The sequence below is a fragment of the Symphalangus syndactylus genome, chromosome 14 (assembly GCF_028878055.3).
Source record: "Symphalangus syndactylus isolate Jambi chromosome 14, NHGRI_mSymSyn1-v2.1_pri, whole genome shotgun sequence".
Lineage (NCBI taxonomy): Eukaryota > Metazoa > Chordata > Mammalia > Primates > Hylobatidae > Symphalangus > Symphalangus syndactylus.
In genome coordinates this window covers 75,093,177-75,114,232 of record NC_072436.2, presented here as the reverse complement: position 1 = coordinate 75,114,232, position 21,056 = coordinate 75,093,177, and the positions used below count along the sequence as shown (strand labels likewise).

The 21,056-nt window shown below is 47.1% G+C and overlaps 1 protein-coding gene across 6 annotated transcripts in view; it reads right to left on the bottom strand.

Moving 5' to 3' along the window:
• Positions 1-1,623: 1,623 nt before the first annotated feature.
• The window catches only part of SPRED2 (sprouty related EVH1 domain containing 2), a 122,835-nt gene continuing 103,402 nt past the window's right edge, over positions 1,624-21,056 (bottom strand). For all 6 annotated transcript variants that reach the window (XM_055240719.2, XM_055240718.2, XM_063617910.1 and 3 more), the window contains 2 exons: positions 7,517-7,666; positions 1,624-4,937 (listed from right to left, as the gene is read on the bottom strand). In XM_055240719.2, the coding sequence (XP_055096694.1) occupies positions 4,269-4,937; positions 7,517-7,666 (819 nt within the window). In that variant the 3' untranslated portion in view covers positions 1,624-4,268. The remainder of the gene's footprint in view (positions 4,938-7,516; positions 7,667-21,056) is intronic.

Below are 21,056 nucleotides of genomic sequence, written 5' to 3'. Positions count from 1 at the left end.
GTGGCGGGCGCCTGTAGTCCCAGCTACTCGGAGAGGCTGAGGCAGGAGAATGGCGTGAACCCGGGAGGCGGAGCTTGCAGTGAGTCGAGATTGCGCCACTGCACTCCAGCCTGGGCGACAGAGCGAGACTCCGTCTCAAAAAAAACAAAAACAAAAACAAAACAGAACAAAACAAAAAAAACAACTGTTCAACTATTCACATTGTATTAGGTATTATAAGTATGATTTAAAGTATACAGGAAGTGGGAGGTCGAGGCTGCAGTGAGCAGTGTCACACCACTACTCCAGCCTGGGCAAAAGAGTGAGACCCTGTCTCAAAAAAAAAAAAAAAAAAAAAAGGACACAAGAGGGAGGATGTGTATAGGTTATATGCAAATATATCAGGGACTTGAGCATCTGTGGATTTTCCATCTGCAGGGGGTCCTGGAACCAATCCCCCATGCATACTGAGGGTTACTGTTGTTTCTTTACATGTGCTTCCTCACTTGTAAGGTGGAAAAGAATCCTGCATTCCGCAGAAAGTTAAACATGACGTGGTGGTATGCCCAGTTCCTGGCCTAGCACATAGGACACCAAAGACAAACTATACCTGAGGCAGCCTGAGGGTGCCCCAGAGAACCAGACGGACAGGATAAGGCTCTTGACTGCCGCCCACTTGTCAAGGCCACCAGCAGGGAAGGAAGGAACAGAGGCATCAGAGTGAGGCCTGGTAAGGACCTGGGCTCTTCAGTTGGCTAGCCCAGCTCAGCCTGGTTCAGTCCTCGCCTCCTGGGACCGCAGGTTCCCTGTTACTCACCCTTTCTAAGCTTCAGTTGCTCAACTTTGACACAGGGATGACAGGAGGGCCCTGTCTTACAGGGAGCATGGGGGCAAGTGAGCTTGTAGGACTCTTTCCCCACTCCTCCAAGTCCTCCTCTCCCTTCCTAACTTCCATCATCTCTCCATGCTTCTTGCCTTTGCCAGTGGCTTGCGAAAATCACCCCCTTTAGGAAGAGTTAAAACTGAAACGTTAACACTAAGACGCAGGGCCCCTCCTATATATCTCCTTTTAAGGGCCCTATTCCTTTCTCTAGAGAAACTTTTCTCTGTGACCCTCAAAAGACCTCATTCTTTATTTCCTCCTGGGGATTGTCACTGTAGCTCTGGAGCATCCAAAGTGTCCATTTGGAAAGGAAAGTGGGCCAAAGAGAGCTGCTCAGAGGAGACCAAGCATCTTGCAGTGTTAACAATTGTTTTCTGCGAGAAATTGTCCTCCAAACTACACACACACACACACACATCCCTGAGGTTCAGCAGGGATCAGTGGAAAACAACTTAGAGGAAGTACAGCTGTTCCCTCTGAGGAGCGCTCGTTGGGGAAGCCAGGCCTAGGAAGAGGGGGTGTTCCTGGGCGGTGGCCGGCAGCCTTCCTTTCACTGAGGCATCCCAGCCCAAGGAGCTGCAGTCTCCCCTTGGGAATATGACATAACCATAGGAGGAAAGGGCCTTGAAAAAAACAGACCGGTGTCCACATGTCCTTCGGCACAGGAAGCCCTGTCCCATCCTGTATGCGGGAACTCCAAGATCTGCCAACGCTCTAGCATCACCTTGTCTCCTGCCAGACAAATACCCCAAAGCCAGCGATCTGATAGGATGTGTTTATATTTACACAGTACATTTTAAAGCAATGGCTACATTGGTCATACATATTAGAAACCATAAAAAAAAGTTAAGAACTAAAATGTACATCATACACTTGTATATATATTTTTTACACAGAGGTAAAAAGGCTTATTATAAAAAAATCAATACAACAGGGTTTTTAGTATACAGGTAAAGAATGAATTATGCTTCAGGCACTTTAATTTGTTAATGTGAGCAAATAGCTTGGGGGGTCGGGGAGGCTTCTGGACAGAAAATCTTTTGGTTAATGTTTTGTTACCACAGATACAAAAATAAAATCTGAATAATTTCTCTCAAATGATTGACGTCAGTATGGCAAAGCTGACTGGGAAAATACTACACACTGTTCAGCTGCAGTGTGGCAATTAGAGACGTATTTACATAAATGTCCCCATGGCTGTCTTTGTGCCCTTAACCGATGCCTTCACAAACCAAAAAGTATATGTGGAGTAAGATCTGCTAGCATAACTCTTAAAAGGGTGGAAAAGGACAAGGGGTGAAAGAAGAGAGAAACAGGTAACAACTAAATAGAGGTGACAAACAAAAAACAGCTGGGATATGTGCGTTCTTATTGAAATAAATAGGGGCACTCGAACTGAGGTCTAAGGAAACGAACATTAGTGTTGTGCTTTGTAGAGAAGAGACCCTAGAGAAAGACCCCAAGGAGGTGCCTCCGGGTCGGGGGAAGGTGGTCTCTCGACAGCACTGGAGGCTGGCTGAAGGTTTTCTAGATGTTCTCCAGGCATGGATGAGGTTTTCTTTTCTTCCATCAATCCAGATGGACAGCTCTCTGCTCCTTTTCCAAACTGGAAAGCCTAAACCAGTTACTCCAATGAATGAAGACGTCTACTAACTGACTCATAAGCACACTGGGTATTTACACCGGTAATCTACTAAAGAAACGCGATGAGCTTGTGGACGAGCTGGAAACAGCCCCATGAAGGTGAGCACAGCTAGCACTTTCCCAATATGATTGGCAGACTGGAAAAAAGTCCCTTTCCTTGAAGACTGGTGTCCTGTGTGCAATAAAGGAGTGGGGAAAGGGAGTGGGGAGCAGGCCATGTCTTCTGCTGGCCGTTACCACAGAAAGATCGTGGTGGGAAGAACAGCCGGCGTCCACAAGCCCGTCCCCGGTGGTCTCCACGAGGTTCTGATTGTACTATGCTAGGTATAGGTAACCACTCTTCACTTTTCTTCTTTCTTCAATAAGAAGATTTGGCTAATCCTTGCAACGTATTAGAAAAATACTCTTTTCCAGCTAATTAGAAGCCTCCTCCGTGGCAAGGCGACAGGCAGAACCAGTTGGCTGACCTAACCACCTGTGCACCCAAAGTGGCGAGTCTGGGTTTGGAGTTGCAGGAGAAAGACACTTAGGCATTGGAAGGGTTTTTACATATGGCCTTGTTTTTTCCCCAAGTATAAATGAGGAATTTGGTAATGTGAAATTGAGTTCAAAATGAAAACGAAAACATAAACCCATGAAGAAAATGCGACCCACCACTCTTCAAATTTATGACATTTAAAAATCCCCTCTCCCCATTAATATAAAATAGCCAGGGGTTGGGGGGAAGCTCCCTATGGTTTTATTCACCATAACCTTAGTGTTTCTCAACTGGAACTTGTTCGTGGGAACACTGGTTTGTGTTTGAGGAAACTATTTGGTTTGCAAAACAACAAGCAAAATTTCTTACTTCACTAGTATCCTATTCTAATATTGCTAAATTTTTAGAAGTGGTGGCAACACAATTTAAAAAATGTTTTACTTTAGGGGTAACGGGGAGGCTCATAGAAACCTGAAATCCCCATTCTAGCCCTGGTCCAAGAGGATGCAATGCAGTTGAAGGAATTTTCCTGATTCTCACAAGTTAATCTGAAGTTAAGGCTCAATTCTCAGTCTATTACGGGTGAATGTTTTGCATCAGTGAATCATTTCAACAGATTTTGGGGGGGCAGAAAATGATGATGGGCTAAAGATAGAAACTGCAGCTTACACGGGAAATTTGGCTTTAGAAAAGTTAAAGCGATATTGTTTTGTGGTACAAGTTTGTTAACTAGCTCACCTCCTATACATAATAACTGACTGCAGGCTGAGATACTTCTGTCGGGTTTCATCATTCTCACATCCCATTTCCGCAGAACCAGATGCTTGCTAGCGACAGGCAAGGTGAACCAAGAGAAAGAGAGTCTTCGACGCTCTTGGAAAAATCAACTACAAAACCCACCGAAAATCAGCAGTTCCAATTGCAGACTCCTTTGAACTGGAAGAGGCGGGGGAGGAGGAAACAGGAAATCAACACATGGATGAGACAGTTAGCTTGGTTACAGATTGTTAATAGTACAGGAGTCTGTGGCGAAGGTTCCTTCCTCAGAACACTGTGCGAGCGTGTGTGTATGGATGTGGCTGCTGCAGTGTGGGCGGCGGGGGGAGTGGAGAGTCTACCCGGCAGCGTCCCTGGCTGGAATGGTGCCTCAAGGTACCAGGGAGCTGGGAGGCTGCTTGCCCTCCTCGCTCCTTGGAATGGAAGGGAGCGGGGGAGGAGATGAGAGTATGTAAGAGACGAGTTCCCCTGTGGCTGCGGATGGAGGGAGAAGGGAGGGAAACTGAGTCACGCGGCCGCTTTGTGCTTCCCGCCACAGCACCTGCACATCACTCCGCAGTGGTAGCAGGCCCGAAGGGGCAGGTAACAGCACATACAGGGGGCCAGGAAAGACAAGGCAATAAGAGCCATCCACCGGAGGCAAAACTTCTCGTCGCTAGTATCGCACGAGCAAGGGTCTGTATAGTCTCCCTCGGGGTCCGACATACAGTGATAGAGCATGCTGTCCGCGCACCACATGCAGCTCACCCGGCGGATGCAAGTTCTCACGGAGTCGGGCGCGTCCTGGCAGTGGCCCCTGCGGTTCTCCTCGTGGTTGAACATGTCCCTGCAGTACACGCACCGCGAGCGCTCTCCGTCCTCCTTCCGCCGCCGCGACTTGCCCCGGGAGGGCTGCGTCTTGATCACGCTGCCCCCGCGGCCTTTGGGGTCCTCGCCTAGGCCAAAGTCTGAGGAGTCCACGTAGGGGTAGTTGTAGTCATGCTTGGGGACCTCGCCCTTGGCGAAGCGCACGTAGGAGGAGTCAGCATCCTCCGAGGGGTCCGGGTACTTGCCCCTGACGGGTGCGTGCCGGTAATCCTCGTACCCCGTCATCCAGATCTTCTCCCGGGGGTTGATGCGCACGATCTCCTCGTCGTCGTCCGGGAAGCTCACCTGGCGGTAGGGCCTTGGCATCGGCTGTCCCGTAAGAGAGGAGACATTATTTTACAGCAGCGGCCAAAAAACAAACAAACAAACAAAAAAACACCCCACCTTCTCCCTCCCTAGCCATCCAAAATGCACCTTTCTCGATAACTCCATCACGATGCTCCGTGAAGAAACAGACCCCTCCTGAAATTACTGAATATCCTGTCGTCCAGTCAGAGATGTATTTCAAATAGAGTCTCAATCCATTACTGGGCCAGGAAATCAATTTCGTGGGTTGAGACCAGCAGTATTTTCCCTTTCTGGTGACGCACTGCCATACAGGCAGGGGAGTGTGCACATGGCAAGGGCACAGTGTGATGCCTTCTCAGGAGCATGGCACACTCAGATCAAGAGGCAGAACAGGACCTGTGCCCCAGAGTATCTTCCGCCTCCCTCAGGGACCTCCTAGCCCCAGTGTGCGGGCTACACTGACTTCTAAAGGCTTGCATTAGTTTTGCCTATTTTTGTACAGTATGTTCTCTTTTGTAAGACTGGCTTTTTAAAAATTGAAATAGAATAAGGACACTGGAGTGCAATACATGTTAGAAGGTAAGTCCTGTTTTATGAAACTTCATTATCCATATGTGCACAATATGTCCACAAACGTTCACAATAGGAGATGCATTTCTCCCTGTGGGTCTCTCCTTCAAGTGACACGGGACACTAGGAAACACAAGGCCCACCTTGTCATCTGGTGAGATGCAGACAGGAGAAGGATAGAGTGAAGGCTCCGGAAACTGTCTGAAGTTTCACTCCTGCCAGGATCTCACAAATACTGAGCGGCCAGACCAAGAGCCACACCCTCTAGAAACCTGCAAATCTAAGCTGCATTCTCCCTCAGGGTGGAAGAGGCTTTTCTCTGCAGTTAGTCCTGCTACAGGCTGCAACCCTGCCTTGTCCAGAGCAGCAGACACTGAATAAATATTTATTAATTACATGCATATAACCCTGGCTCACCCAGGGCCTCTCAGTGGAGGCAGAGAACAGACTTTTTGCTTTCAAAGTCCTTTGGGCATGAAGGTTTTTCAGGGGTTGAGGAACGTGGCTCTGGAGTGACTCACTGCAGTCAAATGCTGACATTTTCTAGCTAGTACCTAAGGCTCAGGTTCCCTTTCTGTCAAACTGCATAGGACTGTTTTGAGAATGAAGAGAAATAATCTACAGAGGGTGTCAGCTCACAGCCTCGCTCACAGGATGCACTTGATACCTCTCGCCCTCACAGTCATTATCATATTGTTACAGACTTGATGATCATGTGCTTATTAGATTTACCCATCACTTCCTAACAGAGGGCAGGGCCATATCCCACACATTTTGCCTTAATTCCTGTCAAATTCTTGGTATCACAGTTGCCTAGAATTTTGAAAATCATGATTCAGAAGGATTTCAAAACAAATCTCGGAAACTGACACAGGCTTTACTAATTCTTTATTTTGGACAGTAAGGAAAGTAAAAAAGTTAATTTCCATCTACTGCTACCATAATGTGATATTTATTTATTTATTTATTTTTTGAGATGGAGTCTCGCTCTGTCGCCCAGGCTGGAATGCAGTGGCGCAATCTAGGCTCACTGCAAGCTCCACCTCCTGGGTTCACGCCATTCTCTTGCTTCAGCCTCCCGAGTAGCTGGGACTACAGGCGCCCGCCACCACACCCAGCTAATTTTTTGTATTTTTAGTAGACACAGGGTTTCACCGTGTTAGCCAGGATGGTCTCGATCTCCTGACCTTGTGATCTGCCTGCCTCGGCCTCCCAAAGGGTTGGGATTACAGGTGTGAGCCACTGCACCCGGCCAATAATGTGATTTTTAAATAGGACATTTTAATCCCAAAATATTAGGAAGCACAATCTAAAATATTTTTTTCAAAAAGAGTCAAATAAATCTAGTTTTATGTTTAAAAACAAAACAAAACAACTCACTGCCCTTTTTTCTCATTTCAAAGCAGCCTAGTGGCCACAGCACCCCATACAGGCACCAGTCCATGCCCCATGATTTGGGAACTTGCTCTGCAAAGCAGCCACTTGGGAAATATTTGTTGAACTACTGAATTCTGAGCTCCAGCTACATCTGCCTGAGCAAGACTGGGCCTGTGGCCTGTAAGGCTGGGGGCTCGAGCCAAGTGTGCAGCATTCCTTAGTCCTGACTGTGGCTCTGGGCTTCCACACAAAGCCAGGAGGCCCTTTGGACAGAGGAATGCAGGAGGCAGTGTAGCCCCCTGGGTGAGAACAGGCTTGGATTTGAATCTCGTTCCATCAGATGCTCTGCCTCTCTAAGCCTCAGCTTCCTCATCTATAACCAGGGGAGGCTGAAGACTTGCCTTGTGGGGCAGTTTCTGAGGATTAAACCACATAAAGCATATAAAGAGTCTGGCAAGGTGTCTGGCACACAGAAAACACTGGATGAGGCTGAGGTGCTACCACCAATGCCACTTTCAATATGAAGTGGGGGTAAAAGCAGGAGCAGGAGAGGCCTGTGGTCATGGAATTTGGCTGAATAGGAGGGGAAAGAGGCTATTCCAGAATCAGAGGCACCACCCTGATGCCCTCATAGGAACAGGGCTGCTGCTCACCTGATCGAGGTGATAGTGGTCCGTGGGGTATGAGTCGTGGAGGTGGCCCAGGGTATAAATCCTCCGGTGCTCACAGGATGTGGGAGAGGAGATTGTCCGAGTAGGTTGCTCTCTCTTCTGAGAGGAATTAGAAGAACTGTCTGTAGCTGTCTGTGTAGAGGGAGGTAACCAAGAGTCAATTTAAAAACAATAACAAAAACCCCACACAGCAAACCCTGACGTGCACTATTCAAATACTACCTATTCCCCCGTTGTGGCATCTTGCTGCTCTTCCCCAAATCTTGAGTTTGTCTTGGCTACAACAGGAGGACCCCTGAATGGCCAGATTGTCTGAACACAATGTGGCTGGTTCAACAGGCGGAGAAGCCCAGCCACCAGACCCTGGAAAGGTGGGTTTTTCTTAAATGTGGGAATAGTGACTGGGTGCAGGGGGAAAGGCTGGATATACCAGGCTCCCCAAAGGTGTGTTCTAGTTTGATCAAGAATGGTTACCCTGGCCAGGCGCAGTGGCTCATGCCTGTAATCCCAGCACTTTGGGAGGCCAAGGCGGGTGGATCACCTGAGGTAAGGAGTTCAAGACCAGCCTGGCCAATATGGCAAAACCCTGTCTCTACTAAAAATACAAAAATCAGCCAGGCATGGTGGCGGGCGCCTATAATCCCAGCTACTCGGGAGTCTGAGGCAGGAGAATTGTTTGAACCCGGGAAGCAGAGACTGCAGTGAGCCGAGACTGAGCCACTGTACTCCAGCCTGGGTGACAGAGCAAGACTCCATCTCAAACAACAACAACAACGAAACAACAACAACAACAATAAAAAACAGAACATAAATAAAAGAATGGTTATCCCATCTGTGGCCCTGGTTGTGAGGTGTTATGGCAAGCAGGGAAGATGCACATAGGCAAAAATGAAACCCATGTGTTTATATGGAGGGGGGGAAATCTCCACCTGGGAGAGTCTCAGAGGTAAGGATACTTCTGGGGTATCTTGAGTACTGGATTTCCAGGAATACATTTTGTATCTTTGGGGTTGGGAGCAAGACTTGGAGGTCACTTTAAACTGGAAGTGAGATGGATGACTGCATAGAAAAACTGAGGCTGCCTCTGTGAAGGGTGAGTACAGAGCTGTTTTGCCCAGTAGAGATGTCAAGTTAAGACTAGAGTCTCTGTAACCATGTCTTTGGAAGATGATTAGCTATCAGTGCACATTGTACAAGCAGATCCCACAGGCACCCAGTATGCCACCTGATAATGGTTTGGCTGTGTCCCCAACCAAAACTCATCATGAATTTGTGGGAGGGACCTGCTGGGAGGTAAGTGAATCATTGGGAAAAGTCTTTCCCGTGCTGTCCTCGTGATAGTGAGTAGTCTCAGATCTGATGGTTTTAAAAAAACAACCTCTTTTTAAAAAGCTTGTTCCCCGGCACAAGCTCTTTCTTTGCCTGCTGCCATCCGCGTAAGATGTGACTTGCTCCTTCTTGCCTTCCGCCATGATTGTGAGGCCTCCCCAGCCATGTGGAACTGTAAGTCCAATTAAACCTCTTTCTTTTGTAAATTGCCCAGTCTCTGGTATGTCTTTATCAGCAGCGAGAAAATAGACTAATACTCCCACCTGAGACACGACGGAGCAGGCCAGGTGACTGGTGGCCATACTCCACAACCCTCCCGGCCCAGGGGCTATACAGGGGCCTTGTTAGATGCAGCTGGCAACCATCTTTAAAACCAGGACCCCCAGAATCCCTACCCTTCCTTCTGCTTGCTTAGAGTGACATATGTCTCCACCCTCTACCACTCCCCAGCTAAACAGATGAAAAGAAAAGGCTTTTTCTGATCTCTAGACGTTCTCTTTCTGGCAAATCTACAGGAACTTTCCTTTGGCTACTGATTCTTACTTGTATATTCCCCTCATCTCATTTGCTTATATATAATTTTTAAATGTATTTCTTTATGTATTTGGGACAGGATCTTGCTTTGTCACCCAAGCTGCAGTGCCGTGGCATGAACACAGCTCAAATGATCCCCCTGCTTCAGCCTCCTGAGTAGCCGGGACAATAAGAGTGCACCACCACCCCCGGCTAATTTTTGTATTTTTTATAGAGACGGGGGTCTTGCCAAGTTGCCCAGGCTGGTCTTGAACTCCTGGGCTCAAGTGATCCTCCTGCTTTGGCCTCCCAATGTGCTGGGATTACTGCCATGAGCCACCATACCCTGACTTATCTATCACTTTACATGTTTTTGTTAGCTATCATAAATCATTTTAGGGACAAGGTCAAAACAAATAGACTTATAAAAGTTCTTTTTATCCTCCTCTCATTTATAAAGTAGTACAAACTTAGAAAAATAGCACTACAAGAATTTAGGAAAAACACACCCATATTTCTGTTATGCAACATAAGCACTGTTAGTTTTTAAACCTTGGTCCACATGTGCAGCGTCTCTCTGGGGACCCAACCCTCCTGGATGTTTCTCTACTTGGGTTTGGTCTATGCCATGCATGGCTGATGCCTGCTTCTGATCCCCGAAGCCATGGTGACTAATTTCAATATGAACACACAGTGCTCTCTGAAGCAATATAGAGAGACTTTTGACAGAGAGGTCAGAAAAGCAGCTGTCTCCATTTCTGCAATCAAGATCTAAGGGTCCTATAAGCCTTGAATCCTGGCAAGGGTGTGGGGAAAGGACTTGTCTGAGGATAGGAGCAAGAGAAGCCACCCTTAGACCCTTTGAGCTGCTGGATCCAGCCAAGCCTGAATCCTGATCCACTCTAGGATGTCCCAATGATGAATGACACCAATTCTCTTTTGTAACTTAAGCCAGAATACACTGGGTTTGTCACTTGGGTGCACTTTCCCTTCACTCTGGATTCCTTCCAAGGCAGTCCCACAGGCACCACACTCCTGGCTTCTCTCTACCCCTTACTCCTCCCCAGGTTCCCTCCTCTTCCTCGCAAACGACTCTTCTTGGTGTCATACGTGTGAGTGCTTATGGTGTGCCAGCCCTGAGCTACATGTGGACACGGTTCCTCAGCACGGCCAGCAGGTCACAGGTAAAATACCATCTCCATGTCACACACTGGCACTAAGAGACTCTGAGAGATGGTGAATCCAGGCCATGGCAGCACAGAGTCACTGGCAGAGCTGGGACTGAAATGCAGCCTCCCTGACCACAAAGCCCAGGGAGATTTCTTTCTTTTTTTTTTTTTTTTTTTTTTTTTTTGAGACGGAGTTTCTCTCTGTCCCCCAGGCAGGAGTGCAGTGGCGCGATCTCGGCTCACCGCAACCTCCACCTCCTGGGTTCACGTCATTCTCCTGCCTCAGCCTCCCAAGTAGCTGGGAATACAGGCGCCCGCCAACATGCCCGGCTAATTTTTTGTGTTTTTAGTAGAGACGGGGTTTCACCGTGTTAGCCAGGATGGTCTCGATCTCCTGACCTCGTGATCCGCCCGCCTCAGCCTCCCAAAGTGCTGGGATTACAGGCTTGAGCCACCTCGCCCGGCTCCAGGGAGATTTCTAATAGGCCCCACACACTGCTGCCTCTCACACCCAGGTTAAGTCCACTTCCAACTCCTATGCTGAGAGGTATTTTGTTGAGATTAACACAAAACACAACTTCTCCAAGTCACAAGGTACACCCTGCTGTATACAAACCCAAGAGATGAGGAGATGATGTCTCACAGTACAAAGGTTACTACAGATCTCAATAAATACCTCTCAAATGAGTAATCAGGGCCTTTCAGTGTGATTCAAGTCTCAAGAGTTAAATTCTTATCCAACAGCTACGTTACAGTCATCTATTAGGTTAGACGTTACCCTTGTGTTGAACATTGTAATAAGCTCTCAGTACTTAGTTCTCAGAAGCCCATTTAATATACCACGGTCACCACTGCGTTAGTCATCTGTTCACCCTAACCCAGCCTATTTTCTGTGACCCACGTTTGGGTTAACAATGTGTAGAAAGTCCTTCTGAGAAATGAGGCACATCCGGCTTTTCCTAGGATTCATTAGTCGATCAGAAATGCTACCTTCCGATACTCCCATCCCACCTCCCCAACCCTCTCTCCCTGCACAGTCCAGTGCAAAGCTCCCCAGACATTTGTCAGAGGATCTGAGACTGAGAAAGGCCTTATCCGATGAGGAATTTCTACAGTGAAGCAAGAAGGCCAGAAGACCTCGAGAGGCACGTCCACAGTCTACTGCCTCCTGAGGGCAGAGCTGAGATTGCGTCCTAGCCGAGCCTGCAGCCTTCCAGGCCCAGCTGTTCAGGGCTGTCTGAACTCCGGGAAGGTTCCATTGGAAGCCGAGGCTTATTTCAGATCGATACTAACAGACGAATCTTACAAAGCAGCTAGTGTGACGTACAAAGAAAAGGAATGTACTACCAGGGCATCTCCAAGAAAGGCAAGGGGGAAAAAAAATCTCCTTTTACCCTCATGCACCTCTGAACTGGCTCTCCTGTAACTCTGCCCTGGTTTCCTTGTGCTGCAGAAAAGCAGCCCACCTGAGGTATGCACATACCTAGTGCACAAGCAAGATTCTTAAACATCTCTCTGTTATTTCTGTGCACAAGCTACTGACACCTACCAACCTACCAATCTGAGAGCTGTCACCTTCAATGAAAGAGTTGGCAGTCACATGCTCCCAACTGTATCTACACTCCCCTTGCTCTCCAGTGGGGGTCTATGAACTGTTAGGGCTTTGAAGAACAAAAGCAGATGTCTCCTGTGACTACTCTGTGCTCGGGGACTTCAGGCTCCTAGGAGGCATGACTGCAGCATCCTGAGAGAGCAGGTCAGAGTGGGCGTTTAATGTCTCCTGCTGTGGACACTGAGGCTGGCATTGCCATCTGGGCCCAGCTGACACTGGGAGATCTTGTGCCTCTAAAAACACTCTTGCTTCTGGGTTTGACTCTGACTCAATGTCAATGCCTGTTACTAAAAAGATGTCCAGCTGGGTGCAGCCACTTATGCCTGTAATTCCAGCGCTTTGGGAGGCTGAGATAGGATGATCGCTTGAAGCCAAGTGTTCGAGACCAGCCTGGGCAACAAACCAAGACCCTGTCTAAAAAAAAAAAAAAGATGTCCAATTAAGAAGTGTGCAACCTAATATGAGGCACTGAACAACAGAAATGCAGGGGAGTATTACAATGCTAAAAACAACAGGGTCTCAGCCCAGGCAGACTAGATTTGAATAATTCTCTGCTAATTGTAAGATGATTTTGGTCAAGTTAATCTCTAACTCCAGTTTTTACATCTGTAAAATGGGGCCAAAATCTTCCTTGGGGTTATGGCAAAAATAAAATGGGATTTAAAATTTGTATTTTATTATATATTTTTTTGAGACAGAGTCTTATCTGTCACCCAGGCTGGAGTGCAGTGGAGCAATCTCAGCTCACTGCAACCTCCGCCTCCTGGGTTCAAGCGATTCTCATGCCTCAGCCTCCCAAGTGGCTGGGATTACAAGCACGTGCCAACATGTTTGGCTAATTTTTTGATTTTTTTAGTAGAGATGGGGTTTCACCAGGTTGCCCAGGCTGGTCTCCAACTCCTGAGCTCAGGCAATCTGCCGGCCTTGTCTTCCTAAAGTGCTAGGATTACAGGGATGAGCCACCACGCCTGGCCTAAAAATTTCTATTTTAAACTGTGACTGCTGGTATATGAAAGTTACTGATGCTGTATGCTGATCCTGTATCTGGTTGTTTTGCTTAGCTCCCTCATGAAACTAGACTTTTCTCTTTTTTTTTTTTTTTTTGAGACGGAGTCTTTTCTCTTTTGCCCAGTCTGGAGTGCAGTGGCACCATCTCGGCTCACTGCAAGCTCTGCCTCCCGGGTTCACACCATTCTCCTGCCTCAGCCTCCCGAGTAGCTGGGACTACAGGTGCCCGCCACCACGCCCGGCTAATTTTTGTATTTTTTAGTAGAGACGGGGTTTCACCTTGTTAGCCAGGATGGTCTCGATCTCCTGACCTCGTGATCCGCCCACCTCGGCCTCCCAAAGTGCTGGGATTACAGGCGTGAGCCACCACGCCTGGTGAAACTAGATTTTTCTAAGTAAATCATTTTGCTCACAAAAGATAGTTTGGTCTCCCATATATATATATATATATATATATATATATATATATTTTTTTTTTTTTTTTTTTTTTTTTTGAGATGGAGTCTCACTCTGTTGCCCAGGCTGGAGTGCAGTGGCACGATCTCGGCTCACTGTAAGCTCTGCTTCCTGGGTTCACACCATTCTCCTGCCTCAGCCTCCCAAGTAGCTGGGACTACAGGCATTTGCCACCACACCCGGCTAATATTTCGTATTTTTAGTAGAAACGGGGTTTCACCTTGTTAGCCAGTATGGTCTTGATCTCCTGACCTCGTGATCCGCCTGCCTCGGCCTCCTAAAGTGCTGGGATTACAGGTGTGAGCCACCGCGCCCGGCCTCCTTTCCAATATTTATACCATCTTCTTCTTATCTCATTGCATCTTTTGCCGGGGCTTCCAACATGACATGGAAAAACAGAGGGGACAGTGCCCTGCTTGTCTTGAACCTGACTTTGATAGAATTACTTCTAATGAATTTCTATTAGATACAATATTTCTAGGTAATTGGAGTGATTATAAAGTTCCAAAAGTTTCCTTCTATTCTAGATTGCTAAGGATTTTTACCAGATATTAGATGTGATTTATTTATTTATTTTTTGAGACAGAGTCTCGCTCTGTCGCCCAGGCTGGTGTGCAGTGGCGCGATTTTGGCTCACCCCAACCTCCGCCTCCTGGGTTCAAGCGATTCTTGTGCCTCAGCCTCCTGAGTAGCTGGACCACAGGCACGTGCCACCACACCTGGCTAATTTTTTATATTTTTAGTAGAGACAGGGTTTCGCCATGTTGGCCAGGCTGGTCTCCCACTCCTGACCTCAGGTGATCCGCCCGCCTTGGCCTCCCAAAGTGCTGGGATTACAGGCGTGAGCCACTGCACCTGGCCCACTGTCAAATTTTTCTATGGTTACTATAAAAACCCACATACTTTGAGTAGCAAATAACAAGCTTTGTGTGACCTGGTTTCTAAAGGCATTGTGGCTCATGCCTGTAATCTCAGCACTTTGGGAAGCCGAGGTGGGTGGATCACGAGGTCAGGAGATCGAGACCATCCTGGCTAACACGGTGAGACCCCCGTCTCTACTTAAAATACAAAAAATTAGCTGGGTGTGGGGGTGGGAGCCTGTAGTCCCAGCTACTTGGGAGGGTGAGGCAGGAGAATGGCGTGAACCTAGGAGGAAGAGGTTGCAGTGAGCCGAGATCGCGCCACTGCACTCCAGCCTGGGCGACAGAGCAAGACTTTGTCTCAAAAAAATCCACCCCTTCCGAGAAGGGTTTTTGGGTTTGGGTTGGGTGCTTTGTGGGATGTGGGCTCAGACACAGAAAATGACCATGTTGTTGGGGAGATGCCATGTGGCATGGGCAGAGGCAAGGCCAGGTGGGCAGTCCTCACACACCAATGGGCATGGGCCTCAGAGCACTGGTCCGAGTCAGGTGGCTTCCCAGAGGGGTGTGTCTGAGATGGGTCATAGCATTCTAGATGGGTAGACCAGAGGAAGAAAAGGGGGCTCAAGTTTATCGGTGAACATCTGATCAACATCTCCAAAAAAGAGCAGGCTTCCAGTGGCCGGATTCTACAGACATAGGCTGTACTTATTTTGAGAATTCGGATATTTCCCATAACTCTCTACAGTTTGACGACAAATGAGAGCAACTCCATGGAGCTTTAAAACTTGAGACAGAATTTTAAAAAATAATAAGTGACCTTAATGTTATGATGGCTTGACAATAAATCAAAATCTGAGTGCAAAAGACACTGGGCTGAAGCTGCCTGGACTAATGGACTGGCAGTTTCCCCAAGGTCAATGCTGTCTGGTTTGGGTGGGAATCGGCCTGAATGGAGAAAGGAGACTAACAGGGCAACACCTCAGGTTAAACCTGAGCCAGCTCCCTCCTGCTGTATGAGCCTTTTTTGTACAACATGATCTCTTGTTCTTGGAAGCTTGGCTACTCTTCCCTCTCTTATGGAGGGACCTTGAGTTTACTGGGAAATTCATAAAGAAGCAAGTGCAGCAGCTCACATGCCCTGGGTCCAAGAATGAGCCTTCTTCATGTAGAAGGCCACCTCTCTGACCAAGGGAAGCTCAAAGAGGGAGGGAAGGAACAACCAGGCCAGACCAGCTGAGGAGATAGGTTGCTTAAATTGTCCATTCTGGGATGGAATCCTGGCTGCTGACCCAGGAGTTTTTGGGGGCACTTTCTGTGTCTTCAGGATGAGCCGGACAGATTTTAACGTTCACATTTTGCAGGTCTTTTCAGTACTATGTGCATCCCTTCAAGTCCTCTACATTTTGCTGCTAAACCTTTGCTTTCTAAAAGAGGGTAGGGGCAGAGGACAAGAAGGCAGCAGTTGGCAAAAAGCGCTATGGGAAAGAAAAGGTGTGGCTGGGCTGTTTTCTCAAGGACACTTGGGATTATTATCAAGGGGCACCTGGTTCACAGCCTTCTCAAGTAGGATGCTCCCATCCAGTACATGGGTGAGACTATTAGAGGGCTGGCAATGTGTAATTTCTTCCTTCTTCTTAGGGAGGGAGATAAAAGGGACAAAGCCCTCCTCTAGAGAGGCAAGGAAACAAGTACAGCCACTTCATCCTCATGTTCCCAGGAACACAAGGGCTGACTGCAGAAATCACAATGTGCAAAGAGTCAAGCCCTCTCTGACCAGCCCGTTTGGGAGATCAATGGGCCTACGTGTTTTGAATAGGGCCATAGAAAACAATGTTAAGAAACTGCTTAAGGAGCTAGACCACATCATTCAGGAATCATGTAGCACTGCTAAGCAAAAATAGCACTATACAGGGAGATTCGAAAACCTCAATTTCAGGCCAGGCCAGATATCTTGGACAAGTTGTTTAACTTTTGGGGGCCTCAGTTTTCTCTTGTGTAAAATGAGGGGGTTGAACTAGATGATTTCCAAGGTCTGTTTGAGCCCTAATAATTTCATGTGCAATGCTGCTCACCTGCTCCTAAGAACATTACAGGTTAGAGGAGTTTGACTAAGCCCATTGCTTAGTTGGTTCAAGAACTACGGGATTAGGACAGGTGCAGTGGCTCATGCCTATAATCCCAGCACTTTGGGAGGCCAAGGGGGATGGATCACCTGAGGTCAGGAGTTCGAGACCAGCCTGGTCAACATGGTGAAACCCCATCTTTGTAAAATACAAAATATCTTTGTAAAAATACAAAAATTAGCTGGGTGTGGTAGCAGGTGCCTGTAATCCCAGCTACTCAGGAGGCTGAGGCAGGAGAATCACTTGAACCCAGGAGGCGGAAGTTACATTGAGCTGAGATCGTGCCACTGCACTCCAGCCTAGGTGACAGAGCAAGACTGTCTCAAAAAAAAAAAAAAAAAGTTACAGGATTAATTTAGATTGATTAAGTAGAATTTCTGCCTTGTCTACAGATGCTGCTGCTATTTCGAATTTTTAAAGGTAGCTAACTAGTAGTTTGGACTACATTTGCATTATTTTTGCTGCAATCTACCACCAAAATATATCTCAATAGCTGATGTAACTAAGGCAATATGCTTCCTTTTGCAAGAGATTCTCATTTTATATATGAGTATTTACAACTCCCCCCACCCCGTATATAAATATATTCGCTCCTTTCTTAACCTCAGCCTGAGAGTGTCTCAGAAGGCTACTGGCTCAGACTGGATGAGTTGCAAGATTTTCCCCACAATGTCTACTAAGTCTGAGAAACCTATGATTAGTCCTTTCTCCTTTGGCAAACAGGAAGTCGTCTGCCATTTTGTCAACAGGTCTCTGGGAACAGGTAGCTCCGGCTCATCTGTCCTGAGGGCCTACATTGGTTCCAGGTGTTGTCTTTCAAAGAGGCAGCAGATCAGGAAGTAGGCCAGATCTGTGTTCTTTCACAATCCCAGATAGCAGGCGGTTTGAGGCAGCTGCTGGCGGGGCTTTGGGGGAGAGATGACTCTCACTCTGTCCTAGACTCTAGGACATTATCCTCTCTCTAGGACCTAGAGGATTCTTTCATTGTGAAATTAACAACAACAAAAACCAACCAAGAAAAAGAAATAGGGTCTCACTATAGCCCTGGCTGGTCTCAAACTCCTGGGCTCAGGTGATCTTCCTGCCTTGGCCTCCCAAAGTGTTGGGATTACAGGCGTGAGCCACCAGGCCAGGTCAACAAAAACAATTTTGTAAAAAGTTTTGTTTCTTAAAAAAACAATTTTTTTTGAGTTAGGGTCTTGCTGTATTGCCCAGGCTGGAGTACAGTGGTACAATCACAGCTCACTGCAGCCTTGACCTCTCAGGCTCAAGAGATCCTCCCACCTCAGCCTCCTAAGTAGCTGGGACCACAGGAGCACATCACCATGCCTGGCTAATTTTTCTGAAAAAATTTTATGTAGAGACAGGACAGGGTCTCTGTATGTTGCCCAGGCTGGTCTCAAACTCCTGGCCTCAAGCTATCCTCCTGCCTCGCTTGGCCTCCCAAAGTGCTGGGATTACAGTTGTGAGCCACCATGCTCGGCCTCTAAATTTTAAAGTTAGATGATATGTTGATATGAAAGAAAAGGACTCTGATAAACCCACAGTTTGGCTTCACTGGAGGGACGGACTGAGGGGATGGGAGCAGGAAGGCTGGGTTTCAGGTAACCTTGAATAAATACTCTGTATGAATCAGTAAAATGGAAATAAAAGTGTCTCACTGTCCACAGCTTAAAAAGATGAGATGATATATAAGTAAACGAAGCAAGACACAAGTGGTAGGGCTTGCAAAATGCCTTGGGACTTCCTGAAACTGAGAGCATTCCAAAGCTTTTATTTAGATCCTTAGACATCTAATTAATTTAGCCACTATAGGTATTATATGTTGATAAAAAGATCCTCCTCTTACAGAGTAATGTGAGCTTGAGAGTTATTGTCATTTAGAAGATAAAGGAGTCCCCACCCCATCTTCTGAGACCTTCTTCTGACACCCCACCCTGAGTTGGGTCTCAATCAGCAGTAGTTATGGAATGCACTGCTCCCTGGGGTCAGCCAAAACGTGGAGGGCTGCCCTCCCAAAAATATTTTTCTTTTTTTTTTTTTTTTTTGAGACGGAGTCTCGCTCTGTCGCCCAGGCTGGAGTGCAATGGTGCAGTCTCGGCTCACTGCAACCTCTGCCTCCAGGGTTCAAGCGATTCTCCTGCCTCAGCCTCCAGAGCAGCTGGGATTACAGGCATAAGTCACTGTGCCCGGCCCATTTTTGCTTTTCTTGTCCACCATAGATCAGTTTCACTGAACTTTGTAGAAGTAATTTGTATTTTCAAACTATTTTCTCTTTTACTTGTCACCCCTTCCCTCCTCTGGCCCAATCCCTTAATTCTAAAGATAAGGACACCAGAAAATATTTTTGATCAACTGATCTTCTAAAATGAGACTGGGGCTTTCAAGCAGGGACAGGGGAACCTCAGACCTCCAGCAAAGAGATGGCTGAAGTCTTAAGCCAATGTACCAGTTTAAATGCATATCATTTAGGCAGCTTTTCTGCAATAAAAGGAATCTGGTATACTGACCATGTAAAATGTACTGAAACTTAGTTGGAAAACTATTTCCTTTTCTTAAGCTTCTCTGAAAGGCAGCAAGCAGTTTACGGGCTTGCATTCTGGGAGAGCAGAGGGTGGAACTGAGGACAAGTCACTTCATCTCGCTGAGCTGTGGTGGCTTTATCTGCAAAAATGGAAGTGTCAATCTGTACTCACAGGGTAGCTGTGAGGACCAAATGCAGTCACGTATGTAGGAGTGCAGTGCAAAGTGCCAGGGACAGTAATGGTTCCACATCACTATCCTTTTCCTTCCCCTCCCCTTGGGCCAGTGAATGGAGACTCAAAGGAAATATGTCCATCCCAAGAAGGTTTTGAGTCCAAAGCACAGCTAACTAAAAGCAGAATCCAGTTTAGAATGGAGGCCTCTCTTCAGACTCCAAACACAGGGATCACATGCCACCTCACCTGTAAGAAAACACTTAGAAAGCCAGTCAATGAACCTCATTCATTACAAAACTGGTAGATCTGCCCTCAGCTTTAATGTTTGTTGGGGATAGAGTAGGTAGAAAAAAACTCTTCAAGAAAAGGAAGATGTTGTATTCTGTGCCCTTTTACTTCTGTAAATGAAACCTTGATAAGTGCAAAATTCAACAAATTCATTTTTCCACTTAAGAATGAAAAGAAACTCAACTTGCAAATACCCAAAAGCCCATCTAGGACAAAACCAACATTGTCTCGGTGCTTTGGTTTTAACTATGTGCTCTATCCATGCCTTAGACAACACCTGAGGTGGATGGGAGGGGGCTGGGATGTCGTTAGACACAACTGCGCTGAGTTCCAAGTTCTAAATATCTGTCTCACCAGTAAGTTTTAGAACACAACCACACTTTGGGAAGCTGTAGACTACACATGAGCTAAAGCAGTCTCATGTCCCTGGCTCTAGGTCCAGACATTTCATTATCTCAGGACAGAAAATCTAATGACAGGGAGCTCGTAAACGAAGGGGGACCTGGTTTGTAAGCCCCAGTGGACATCCGTTTTCCCATGGAGTGTTTTCCTAAGAGTCAATGGCCTAATGACTGGGCTTTTCTAGGGAAAGGAGGTACTATTGTTAATAGGTCCTTGTTTGTAAACAAATGGAATGAGGGCAATTGATCACAGACACCAGGGTCTATACAGAATACAAGAAATTAAGTGGTGCTCTTTCTGCAGTGAGTCTGCAAGTGCCTGGAAGCAGCAGGGCTGCTTCTGAACTTTCTTCCAGGCATTTGGTGTTAGCCTAGAGTAGCACATGGATCCCCTGTGGATTAAAGGACAAAACCAGGAGGGATTCTGGCTTCCATCATCCCTTTCCCCCTCACCCTCTTCTGATTCTATAAATCACTTCTGGCAGGTAGCTGGGAAGCAGCTGCGAATGACAGGTTTGCTCTGGAGCACAGGAAGCCACCTTTTAACCCGCCTGTTGTTGTTTGTCTCTCAAAACGTGACAAAGGAACAGATGTAAGCAACATGCCAACTGTTGAGAGGATCTGCTCGGAGCACTATAGGAAGCCTGTTTGGAGCCACATCACACCAGCCAATCCAAGGAAGGACAACTGAGTTCATTTCCTGAAATTCCCTCTGCACACTCAGTTCAAGTCAGGTTGGGTCGGTAATGATCAGGCTACGCACCACGCACACCCCTGCTTCCACCTTTGCCCCTATGGCTCCCAGTTCTCAAAGCCCCTTCCTGAACCCCATTCAAATGCAACCGAGAGGTTCAGTCCAGACTCACCCCCAGCGAGGACTTTTTTGATCCCATGTCCCTCCCTCATCTCTCAACCAGACTACTTTTCACAGTCTGTAAGCCTCCCATGGGTCAGTCTCATTTCTGCAAACCATATTGTGATCTCTTTGAGGGTTGGAGACATGGCTCACATACCTTTGTATTCCCAAAGTAATGGTTTTTCAAATCATCAGTTGCAAACCA